At 49.8% G+C, this 12,358-nt stretch overlaps 2 protein-coding genes across 6 annotated transcripts in view; both read left to right on the top strand.

The window, feature by feature from the left end:
* Window positions 1-1,652: 1,652 nt before the first annotated feature.
* CDKN2C (cyclin dependent kinase inhibitor 2C) lies at window positions 1,653-9,518 on the top strand. 2 transcript variants are annotated; one of them, XM_066625365.1, is made up of 2 exons: window positions 1,653-1,783; window positions 7,208-9,518. In XM_066625365.1, exons 1-2 carry the CDS (start codon window positions 1,664-1,666, stop codon window positions 7,565-7,567), a joined length of 480 nt encoding a protein of 159 aa, XP_066481462.1. In that variant the 5' UTR covers window positions 1,653-1,663; the 3' UTR covers window positions 7,568-9,518. The 2 variants fall into 2 exon arrangements, with proteins under 2 accessions (XP_066481462.1, XP_066481461.1); XM_066625364.1 differs by lacking the exon at window positions 1,653-1,783 and adding an exon at window positions 1,982-2,399.
* A 1,693-nt stretch (window positions 9,519-11,211) lies between these two features.
* LOC136648939 (uncharacterized) overlaps window positions 11,212-12,358 on the top strand; it is a 67,514-nt gene continuing 66,367 nt past the window's right edge. For 3 of the 4 annotated variants that reach the window (XM_066625271.1, XM_066625274.1, XM_066625270.1), the window contains exon 1: window positions 11,393-12,119. The gene's annotated coding sequence lies outside the window, so the exon portion shown is untranslated. Of the gene's footprint in view, window positions 11,233-11,392; window positions 12,120-12,358 lie in introns of those variants that run through there. The other variant, XM_066625273.1, reaches the window with a different exon arrangement.

The following is a 12,358-nucleotide window of genomic DNA, read 5'->3' as shown; positions in this document are numbered from 1 at the left end:
GGGGACTTGGAGCCCAAGCCAATGCTAAGTCCTGTTAAAGTCAGTGGAGCTTACTCCCAGGAAAGTGTGGATAGGATTGTAGCCCTATTATAGTCAATGGCGCTTACTCCCAGGAAAAGTGTGTATAGGATCATTGCAGCCCTAGAGCCAATTCTATGCATGTCTACTCAGAAGCCAGTTCTATTATAGTCAATGGAGCTTACTCCCAGGAAAAGTGTGGATGTGTAAGAAAATGTGTATGTGTAACCTCCTGATTTTAGAAATGGGCTATGTCAGAAGGCCAGATGCAGGGGAGGGCACCAGGATGAGGTCTCTTGTTATCTGGTGTGCTCCCTGGGGCATTTGGTGGGCCGCTGTGAAATACAGGAAGCTGGACTAGATGGGCCTATGGCCTGATCCAGTGGGGCTGTTCTTATGTTCTTATGGATAGGATTGCTGCCTTAATAAGGGTGGGATCAAAAGGGCGTGTGGGCACGAAGCACAATGCAGGAGTGCGCGTCCCCTATCCCACTTTCCAGCTCAGATGTAGCCCTGAGGTAAGGGAACAAACACTCCCCGACCTTGAGAAGGCCTCCACCACCATCTCCATTGGCATGGGAAGCTGGACAGGATTCGGCTCCTTCAGTCTCTCCTTTCCTCAGTAAGAAAGGGGGTGGGTGGGCGACTGATTGTGTCTCCAAGTGGGGGGGGTAGAGGACTGGAAGGCCTATTGCTTCACCCCCCCCCCCCCATGGCAGCTCTGGGACCTGAGGCTGCAATCCTACCCTGACCTACCTGGGAGCAAGCCCCATTGAAGATAATGGGACTTACTTCTGAGTAGACCTGCCTAAAGCCCCCCTGAGTGCCTACTTCAGAGTAGACCTGCCTGGGAGTGGGCTCTGAGCGCCTGTCAGGCCATCCAGGAGGGGGAGGGAGGCGGGGAGAGCGCTGGGGCTGGACTCGCCCTCTCGCCTGGCCAGGCCAGGCCTTCCTGCTTCGCTCTGCATTCTTTCCCCCTGCCTGCAACTCGGTGGCGCCTCCTTAAATCTGTGCCGTTAAAATGTGGGCGGGTGTTTCAAGTCAAAGAGCGCTCAAATGTTGTTCTTTTTCAAAAAAAGCCGAGCAGGGCTGCTGGGGAGGGCGAGCGGGCGAGGGAGGGAGGAACCGGCTTTCTCCGCGGCTGCCCGCAGGGATCCGGCAAGACCGGGGACTGTCCGCTTCCAGCAGCCCAGCTCTGCTGCGGGCAGAAAGCGCGGCTCCAGCAGGAGGCTTGCAGAGAACCGCCGCTGCGCCTCTTTGCCGCCTTCCAGCGGGCAGGGACGGTGCTTGGCGCTGTCAAAGAGGCGCAGCCGCCCTGTCCGCCTCTCTCTGCAGCAGCCCTGCGGAGAGACCGTGAAGGAGGGAGGACAGCCCCAGAAGCTGCCGTCGCAGGGACGACTCCTCGGCGGGACCTGGCACAGGCTGGCAAGGCTCTCTCCTTCCTGCTGGCTCAACCCCTCGGAATGCCACCGCCGTGCAATGTTGGCAGCCCCTCGGCTTGGGGGCTCTTGCTCTTTGCAGCAGCCCCCGGGGGCAGTCTAGTGGCCGATCCCCTGCCGGCTGCTATTAACCCTCTCTCTGCCGCTGCCGCCTGGAATCACAGCAGCTGGGAGGGGTGGGCTGACTCTTGTGCCTTCATCCTCTCATGTGGCACCAGCCCTTCTCGTGCCACCGTCCCTTCTTCCCTGCACGCTCCTGGATGACGGAAACCTCCGCAGGAGGAGCAGCGCGCGCTGGATCTCAGGCGTCCCCACTGGAAAGAGTGGTAGGTTGTTGCTCCCCCTTTTCCTCCTCCTCCTCTACCTCCCCCCTCTCCTTCCGCCTCCACCCTGGTCACCTTTCTCTGCGGTCAACCCACTCCAGGGGTGAGCCTGGTGCGTTTCAGGGCGCACTTTACGCTCAGCCCAGCGCACGCACCGCGCTGTGCACTTCCCCAATGGCCCCGGCCAAGGTCCTCGGGGAGGGGAGCGTGGAGAGTGCGTTAGAGGTGCAGAGGTCTGCTGCTTCGAGGGAGCTGCAGCGAGCAGTCTCCGTATCACGTGTGAACCGAGGGGCGGGCTCTTGGCAAGGCGTTTTTTTACTATTTACTACAAGGTCTACTCCCGAAGATTACCATCCCCGCTCCTTCTGTCACTTTCCGATGCCATGCCCGGCTAAAAACAGCCGGCGATCCCCACCATCCGAGGCGAGCTGGGGTCGGTCCGTCCCGTGTCGTTCCCCCCCCCCCGACCACCAGCCAGCCGCTCCGAGGAATGGCCGAAGCCTTTGCGAATGAGTTGGCGTCCGCGGCTGCCAGAGGAGACCTCGCGCAAGTTACCCATTTGTTGGAAAGGAATGCCAACGTCAATGCACCCAATGGGTTTGGGAGGACCGCGCTGCAGGTTGGTCTGATCCAGGCGGTCCCGGGGGCACGCAGTGTAGGCGAACTAGTTGGACGGGGGGGGGAAGAGGCGAGGAGGACCGTTTTGAAACAGGGGAGAGGAGGGGGGTGGGAAAAAAAATCAGCATTTTCTTTTTAACCAAAGCGAGCTGGTTACCATATTTTATAACTTTGGCGGCTCCAACTCCCTAAAGTGACGTACTTGGAAGGCAAATTGGGGAAGGGTTTTTATTTTTGACCCGCGTATCAGTACACATTAATCCGATTTAAAAAAAAACAAAACAAAACACCCTTTTGTAGATGGGGGGGTGGAAGGGGGAGAGAGAGAGAGAAGGAACCACCCGGGCTAGGTCGTGTTTCAAAGCAGGTCGGTGTAAACACCTCCTTCCTAGCCTGTGCAATCCCGATTTTATTATTTCCGTTCCTATAAACGGGGGTCCGCTTGGCTGATGAGTAGGGGGCTTCTGTAGGAGGGTGGCTGGTGCTTTTGTCCCCCACTTCTTCTTCTTGATGTCCAGAGATTTTCACCTCCTTCCCCCCCCCCCCGCCTTTCCTGCTGTAGGGTACTGAACACCGAAGATGTCCCTTACAACTGAGCCCCCGGGGAACAGGCAGGGCTCCCTCCTTCCCATCCATCCCCAGTTTGGTGGCCGAGCTTCACGGCAAGGGTTTCCCCGCCGTAGGTAGCGCCCCGTGTCCACCCATTGCCCGTGCCTAGATCTGCAGGCGGCACCTGGAGCCCGTCCAGCTTCTCAGATCCCGGAGCCGCTGCAAAGATGTTTTCGTTTAAGAACGACATCGAATAACGGTGCTGAAAGTGTTACGATGCACGCAAGCACCGAGCTGCGAGGACAGAGGTGGAAGCCTGCGGCGAGGCAGCGGATCCAGTGTGCGGTGGGATTAGCTGCTACGCCGACTTAAAAGGGGGGGGAAGCCCTGCTGTTGGGACTTGAGACTTCATAAAGGGGCTCCCTCTTCAGTGTAAGGCTGCGATCCTATCCACACTTACCTGGGAGTAAGCCCCACTGCCTATAATGGGATTTACTTCGGAGTAGACAAGCTTAGGCTTTTGCCCTCGGTACCACCTTGGAGGCACTGATTTTTTTTTTTTTAACAAAGCAAAACAGGAATTCTTCCCGTATCTTTTTTTCCTGGGGGTTCCCACTCACCCCCTATTCAGTTCTATATTCCTTTTCCTATCTATGGGGAGGGGGGGGAGAAGGCTTAAGGCTGATGGATCTGCTGGGATGCATCTCACATCTTGTAAGGATACGAAAGATGGACATTCAAAGCAGGGCTGTTGAAAGATATCCCCAGGTTTCCTGCCCTCCAAAATGGGGCTGCAGTTCATTTCCAAGGGCAGAACCTTCGTGTTGGGTTTATTTCCTATGGCCATCTCGTGATTTAGCATTACACATTTTAGCCAGGAGCATCTCCTGCCAAATGGGCATCTCTCTTCCACCACCCGCTTTTTTTTTCTTGTTGCTTAATCATAAACAACTGAATGAGCCGCACCACCAACACCCCCTCCTCCCCAAAAGTTAAACATATCAGCGAAGCTGACTTCTTATTTTCAGTATGTATAATTCAGAGAGATCTGGTGGGCGGATGAGAGAACTCGAGAAAGCTGATAGTCAACACAGTCCCCAATATTGCTTACCCTTGATTACAAGAAAGTGAAAACACAGTTTGGCTTATAGACTCTTGCTGGTAAAATCACTCTTGCCTGTTATTTTCTCTGAACTTTTAGTCTCTCTCTCCCCACTTTTTGAAATAGATGTTGTGAAATAGGCCTCCTTCTTAGATTTGGTCAACAAGGTCAGATTACCCTGGTAGGCCTTTGTTTTAATTATCTATTCTTTTTCCCCCTGTTGGAACAATTCTATAACAGAACATTTCACATCTGAGACCAAACCTGACATACCCATCTGGTATGTGATACCATATACATTCCACTCTGTACTCCCCCCCCCCCTTTGATGCCTTACCCTGTGGTGTTTTCCTTGCTTCTCCAGTATATGGTGGCTATGAGGCTTGGAAGCCTTAAGAATACGCACAGATTCTGCAAAGTTGCTGAGCAAGCATGTTTTCAGACTTAATGATACTCAAGCATTTCCAGCCAGATCTAAAAGAGAGAGGGCAGGTGATGTGCAACAAAGCTATCCCACAATGGGTTCCTTCTTTGTAGGTGCTGCACATTCACACTAGCAGCTGGTGTTGCTGCACATCCCAGCTCTAACGTTCCCCCCCCCCACTAAGGCTCACTAAGGCTCGACATCCCTCTTATTTTTACAGCTCTTTCCAGTTTTGTTTACTGCTACTGCTCCCCTTGTTTATGCTAAAGCAGAAGAAAAAATTCCTTACAAAACAGGATTGTATAAGGTGGGAGAGAGAGAGAGAGCAAAGTTGAAAAAATAGAGCAGTTAAGGAACAGCATTCTTCAAAAGGCATGTTCCAAGAAGCAAAGAGCTTGACCAAAGCACAACCTTCAGTGTGTGATATAGCAAAAGATCTGACTATCGCTTTTCAAAGTTAAAGGTTCTGAGGGATGCAAAAAGTCCAGGGGTCACAGATCTAGGAAATCTTGTCCATACATTACAACCCTTATGCATGACCTTTATTTCCATTTTTACAAAACTGTGATATCAAATTATTTTTGTCTTAACAGAAAGCAGAAGCCAGGACACTGAAACTTAAGAGCTATGTTTTTGGTGGTAGCTACAGTGTGTTTACAAGGGAAAAAAGATATTTAGGAATGGCAACAATTAAAAAAAAAAAGTCATTCAAGCTGAATATAAAGATTTCAGAAAGCTTTTGGCGCTCCCCACTTATAAGGGGAAACCAGAATGTGTTCATTTGTATCTGTAACTATTATGACACCAAACAGTGCAACCTGGAATATTTTTAACAAAAAATAAGCCCACTGAATTCAATGAAACTTCCTCTCCAGCAAACTGGTGCAGCCTATTCTATTCCTGTTTAGTCTTAAGTAAATGCCTGAAGTGAAGTGCCTTAAGTAAATGCCTGAAGTGAAAAAGTCTCACTGAAGTGGGAGGATTACAGCCATCCTAAACACACTAATGTGGGAGTAAGTCCCATTAAATTCAGTCACCTCTGGGGAAAAGGAAAAAAAAATGTATTGGCAGGAATGGAAGGTGGAGCAAAATCCACTATACTGAAATGGGGTGATTTCCCCAAATCGTGAGGCAGTTGCCTGTTGGTTTCACAATTAAAATGCCAGCCTGTTTTTTTGTTTTTTTTCCTTGTTTTTGTTAAATCAATATGCTAGTTGCAAATAGCATAATAGGATCATTTTACATTTCCTTGCCAGTTCACAAGCACCAAACCATTATTTCTAATTCCATTACCTCCTAACTCTTTAATGGAGCTGACTTCCACATTTACTGGAGTTTCCCCCTTTGCCTCACCTCAGTTAGCCTGGCAGAGACCTGTTTTTTGTTGACCCCGATTTGATTTGTTTGTTTGTTTGGGGCCGAAAGAAGATTGTAGGTGCCTGAAGTTGCTATTTTGATCAAATCAGTTCAGTACACATTATTCTCACCACCTGCTCTCTGCCTTTAGCAGAGGATGTCATCTATTTTGAGGGACTGAATCGCAAAAGAAAGTTAACAGGGGGGGGGGGGAAATGGCGCCCTTGTGACTTCCAAATGTGCATTTTTATATAAACAAACTACTACACGGGAACCTTATTCCCTCATGTATAATGTGAAACTAATATCTGCATCAGAAAGCAGATTTTTTTTACTGCTCATTCTCTGGATTTCAAATGGGACTGATTTCTAAGTCACTGTGTTTAAGAGTGGGATTGAACACCCTGATTTCCACTGCGTTGGAGGAAATTGAGAAATGAGTCAAATCGTTTTCACTGAAGTAGCCCTGTTAGTCTGTGTCCCAATGACAGTCTTGTCCCACTGTAAAGACGATCGCACCAGCTTTCTATGATAAATGTGTTCATCTTAGTTCTCTTAGTATTTTTTTCCTTTTTCAATGGAATCAGAGTTGGGAAACAGAGGTGTCTCACAGTGCCCAAAACACCCCTGTAAACGGACAAAATCCTCCATTAAGATCATTACAGAATGTAACCAGTTTTTTAAAAGGGGAAGAATTCTTTAAAGTTGTTCTGCCAGTTTCCCCCTACGATATTTCTGAAACTCTTGCCCTTGTCGCCCCAAGCAGCCTCCCCCCCCCCGCAGCCTTTGCATCTCCTAACCTACAGGTGCACACATTTGATCTCTGTTGCGTATATGCAACGTAGGGCAGAAATGGTTAAGGCAAGTGTGCCATGGCATCGGTACCTACAGAACTATGGTCTTCTTTTCTTACCCGGCATAGCAAAGATTCAGCAGGTGGAGTTGCTCCGTCACCACTGAATCTCAGTGTCTAGAAAAGCTCTAGACTTTTCTGCCTTCACTGCTGTTTAAGGGACACACACAGCCACACTCCTATGGATGCAGACTAGACCAGACAGTGGATTGGGCATCAGCAGACCTTAAAGGGGGGGAGGGGGAACAGCAGCCACTCTAAAAAGTTTAGGAATAGGTCTGTTAAAATATTAGACGTTTGCCCTGCATAAGATGGGGAGAATAATAGGCATCCTTTGTACGCCCCCCCCCCAGCCCTGCGGGTGAGGCAGGCCAGACCCAGCAGCTCACTTCAATAACATCCAGTCCAACCCCTGGCAGCTTCTTGCAGGTTAAGAGAGACACGGGTGTGACTCAATACACGCGTCACGTGTGAAGTCTACTGAGCTGTGTGGCTTTCTTCTCCCGCCCCCCCCCCCTCCGCCAGGTGATGAAGTTGGGGAATCCGGAGATCGCCCGGCGGCTACTGCAGCGAGGAGCCGACCCGGACCTGAAGGACCGCACGGGCTTCGCCGTCCTGCACGACGTGGCTCGCGCCGGCTTCCTGGACACCCTGCAGACTTTGCTGGCCTTCCAGGCGGACGTGAACGTGGAGGACCGGGAGGGCAACCTGCCCCTGCACCTGGCCGCCCAGGAGGGCCACCTGCCCGTCGTGGCCTTCCTGCTGGAGCACACCCCCAGCCGGGTGGAGCATCGCAACCGGCAGGGAGCCACCGCCTACGACCTGGCCAGGCTCTACAAGAGGAACGCCGTCGCCGAGCTCCTCCAGGGTCGCCGGCAGCAGTAGCAGCAGCAGGGTGGGGAGGGACCAGAGCCCTCCCCTCGGCCCGGACTTGAACAGACCCCCACCGATGTACTCCTTGACACCCTTGCCCCCAAGAGCCGGTAGATGGTGTGGGTCTCAGTGGCAGACATGGGAGTGATTCTTTTGAAAGTGCATTTTAAAAAATCACGCCAGTAGCAAAGGGGGGGGAGGCAGCCCCTGTGACCGCTTGTCTTCTTGCAGTGCTTTCTCTCGGCTTGTTACCTCTTCTCCCATTCCTCCCTTCTTGACCACATGTACGAGGACCAGTTTTGTGCTTGCAAATGACTTTTTTCTTTTTTGCTGAGATCTAAAAGGGGCTTACTGTGATTCTGTTCTCCTCCCTTCGACCTCATCTTGCCTTATGTTACTGTACTATAAAACATGACATGAAGGAGTGAACAGTGATGTGAAAAGGCTTTATGGGGTTGGGGGAAGAGATACAAAAAACATTGGGAGTGTGTGAGAAGTACCATTTTGTTATTCTTAGCTAGGTAGCGACACTAACAGGAGCCTGGAGAAGCAGTTCATTTGCTGAAGCATGTTCAGTAATTGTGAGGAGGAGGAGGAAGAGGAGGAGGAGGATGGGGGATTAGTTGCATCCTAAGCAACTACATTCAGGAAAAGGTTCTCTTGAAGTCTGATTTGAACAGGCGACTGATATAGATTTTCCCAGCTTGCTTTACACAAAACAATATTACTCATACAAACACACGCCAGTTTAAAAACTGGCCTTTAACTAGAAAGCAAAGGCTTGGTAAAATTAGCTTGCATTTACTACCTAGGTCTGCCTTTTGAGAGTGCTTCTGGATCTTTCTCAAAGTGGTTTGCATCCTAAAGTGCCAGCCCTGCCCTACTTTCTCCAGAAAAGTTCCATTTGTTTCAATTAAATTACTCCAGGGAAAGAATTTTTTTCTAATTCACATTTACAAAGCTAAGATTGAAGATTTTTGACTCAAATCTTTTAGTCAGTGGATCACCCTAAATTTAAGTGCATTAAATAGAAGTTCACAGAAATAAAATGGAACAGTTTTCCTTTTAGTGTTTTGGTTTTAATGTTTTTCAGAAGGGAAGTTTTTAAACACAAATTTATCTTGCATGGGAATCAGTTACAAATTGCATAACTACTATCACATATTTAAAATGCTCTCACTTCTACTACTACAGTGTTCTTATTAAAAAGAAAATCTTTTAAGTTGTGAAGCTGGGGCACATTTCTAAATTTTATTCTCACTCTTGTTCACAAAAAAGTGTTTTGTTTTTGGATTTGTGACAGGGGTGGGGTGTGTGGCTGTGTGAACTGAATGGAGAGTCTGAAAGATCATAAAAGTGACAAATAGATGGTTTTTTCCTTCCAAAAGTATTATGGATTGTTAATTTTAAAGTCTGAGAACAACAACCCGACTAGAATGAGTGAGCTCAGTTTCCAGCATTTTCCGAATATAATCAGGACTTCCCCCTTTCAAAAAGCAGAGTTAGATCAGGCAGCTCTGTCCAATCTTAAACAGGGTGTCTCTTCTGAACTGTACACCGAGGTGAGGTTTGAGAAGGGTCAGGAGAAAAAACAGCCAGTTCCACTGCTAATAAAAACAGCGACCTTTACTGCAAGGCAGAATTTAACCCAATCCTAGCCTTTTTTTTCTTAGTGAAACTAAAGCCCTGATTTGAAAGTGCTAATCAAAAACCAAATTCTGTCTGAGGTAGAAAGAACTATGGCATTTCTCTTGAGAAGCTAAAAACTCTTTCTTATAGAATGAACACTCGCCAATTTCTGCCATTTTGAAAAAAGGAAAGAGATCCATCTTATAATCTGGTGCAGATATTCACAGTCTTCTAACAGGTGATAGAAGCTGCCTAGTGGGCTAAAAAGCAAACAAACAAAAAGGTCATCAGATGTTCCTTTGTTTCGGATTGTTCACACAGAAGAGAAGTTATGAGCTCAGTGTGGTTTCAGAAATGAGTTTGATGGTTCCCCAGCAGTAAGGCCAAAGGGACAAGAAGCAGTCATTTTTATACAAATAAAAAACAAAGTTTCAACCTTATTTTTAGCCTATACGAATTCCTGCCCTAGAGATAGTCTGTCCAGAGGTAACATGGATGCAGTTTATGTGAAATTTTGGAGAGGGGGAAGCAGTTATATTGATGACTGGGTTTCACATGTGTCTTTTGACTTGAAAGTCTCAGACGCAGCTGATGATATCACAGCCACACTCTAAGGTGGAAACTGTTTATAAAGACGTAGCTACATAACTGTCCTGAATAGGGACATAACTGGTGCACAGATGTGTGAGAGCATTTCAACATCAAATGACAAGGTCAGGCAAGAGGCAGCAGCTTTGTTTTATGATGCATGTAGCCATGCAAGAAGGTGGGTGGCATCCAGTTACCCCATAAGGATTTGTTTCTAGATAAGCAAGCTTTGGACTGAAACATCCTTGCAAGTTAACCCTACTCGGTACAATCATCCTTCAGTCAGTGTATGCTTGGGACTGTCATTCTAGACAGGGGTTGTTTTATCTTACTGATACCTGGAACTAAATATGGGGCATTCTTTTAGCCACACAGAAATGGGAGAGAGAGTAAACACAATTTCATATGTCCCTGGTTTAAGCCATTTCTGCCCGATGTTGCTTATATGCAACAGGGACCAAATGCTTACATCTGTGGGCAGGGCAAAAATGGTTTTAATAATGTTCAACAAGCAGCCTAATACTGATAGATTTTAGCTGTATTCCTATATACACATCCTTGGAGTAAGCCCTGTTGTGTTAAACTAACTTACTTCTAAGTACAGATGCATAGGATTGTGTTGTAAGAAACCTACAAGGCTGAGAATACGTGACTGTCAATGGAATGAACTACTGTATCACTCTGCTACCTAATAACCTCTGTGGCCTCTGAAAGTAACTGGCATGTGTTTCAATTAAGTTTGCTTTCAAAGAAAGTATCATCATACCATTTGCCTGGCCTGGTAACAGATCCCAAGGATTTCAGTCAAACTTCTTTCCCAGAAGGAGAAAAAAAATGGGATCAGGATCTTAGTACCAGACGCTTTCAAAGAAATCTAGCAGCACAGGCAATTCTGCCAGCTTCTCAGTTCAAACTATATTTTACTTGGAACCAAGTTCCATAGACTTCCACGGAGCTTTTCCTTTGAACCCCCGATGCTGATCAGGTGGACTTCGAAGCAGGAGATGGCATTTATTTCAGCAAGACATACTTCCAGGAGGGATGGGGAAATTCACTTACTTGACAGCAAATCCCCTGACATCAAGGCCAGTTGTTGTTTCCAAATAAAAGGCCCGGGGTGTCAATCAAATTAGGGGGGTAAAATTGGAAATAACAGTCCATGGTTAGTGTGTGGGATGGAAAAACCCAGGCCACAATCTAGGGCGCACTCAAAGCACCAGAGGCGCTTCCATCTCTTAGCCACCATGGGATGGAAGGGTGCGCATCTCTTGCTGCTGCTGCTGCAGAAAGTCCATCTCCAGGTTCCTGCCGGGCTTAAGCTGCCCCAATGCGAACGTGGAACACTCAAAAGCGTTCCCACGGACCGAACCCCCCATCCCCCTTGCGGGTGTCTGGCTCCCCCCCTTGCAGGAGAAGTGCGCAGTGTCCTCTCTCCACCACGCTGCTGCTGCTCCCCGCAGGTAGGCTTGCCACAAGCAGCGGCCGCCCCACCCCCGGGGATATGCCGGCGCTGGGCTCTGCAGCGCGCCTCTCCTGCCCTGGGCACCCGCCGGGATGCCCTGGTGGGAATGAGGCGTCCCCGCCCCGCTGGCTTCCCAAGAGGCAGGCTGCAGCTCAAAATGTCGGAGCTGCTGCTGCTCCTGGCTGGCTGGCTGGCTGGCTTCCGCGCACCTCGCTGCGCGCAGCGCTGGTGGCGCCTGCAGAGGCGCAAGCCCACCGAGGCGCCCGGCCGGGGCTCCAAGCACGGCTCTGGCGGCCAAGGGGGAGGGAAGAGGCCGTGCAGGACCGTTAGCTGCCCCGTCCCTCCCCCTGACGGTTTCTTTTTTCCTTCTCTTCCTGTCCAAACATTTTGAAATTTCCGCGCCTTCGCCAACAGCCTGCCTGCACGGGCTCGCTTCCCTCCCAGGGCTTCGCCAGCCTCGTCCCCGGGGCTGCAGCGGACTTCCTTGGCCCAGCACGGGCTGCTGCAGCGCAGCCCCTTCCCCAGGGCGAGCGAGCAGGAGCTTCAGAGACCCCCGAGGGGATGCGCCGCGTGCATCGCCTCCCTCTGCGCCCCTTTGCACTGCAACCTGCCGCGCAGGGGCATTTCTCTTCCCACCCCATACAGCTCAAGGTGCCGGCAGGCACTCCTTCCCCCCGCAGCTTTCCTGCAGCCAAGAGGATGCCGGAGGGGGAGAGGCGGCCGTGCATTTGCGCACTGCTGGGAAGCTTCCGCGGAGGCTCTTGCTCCTCTTCCTGGGAAAGCCAAAGCCAACCCTCGGAGTGATTCCAAGGCGGCCGCAGCAGCCGCTCGGGGCGGGTGGAGATCAGAAGCCTCGCTGCCTCCAGGTTTGCAGCAACAAGTGAGGTAATTTGCTTCTTTTCTAGCTTCCCCCTTTCTAGCTGCCCCACAAAATGCATGTTGTCACATCTAACCAGAGCAGAAGTACAGGATCCATCACCTTTGGATTGCACCAGCTGGGCGCATCACTGGCTAGGACTGCAGTTTGTAGGAATTCCAGTTCGACTTGGTCCAGCTGTGCACTCAACAGCAAATCCCTTTCGGATTCCAAAGCTAACTTCTCAGCTGCTCCTTGTTATCTTCCC

The sequence above is a fragment of the Tiliqua scincoides genome, chromosome 4 (assembly GCF_035046505.1).
Source record: "Tiliqua scincoides isolate rTilSci1 chromosome 4, rTilSci1.hap2, whole genome shotgun sequence".
Taxonomy (NCBI): Eukaryota; Metazoa; Chordata; class Lepidosauria; order Squamata; family Scincidae; genus Tiliqua; species Tiliqua scincoides.
The sequence above is the reverse complement of the archived record's forward strand: the minus strand, read 5'-3'. Positions and strand labels throughout refer to the sequence as shown.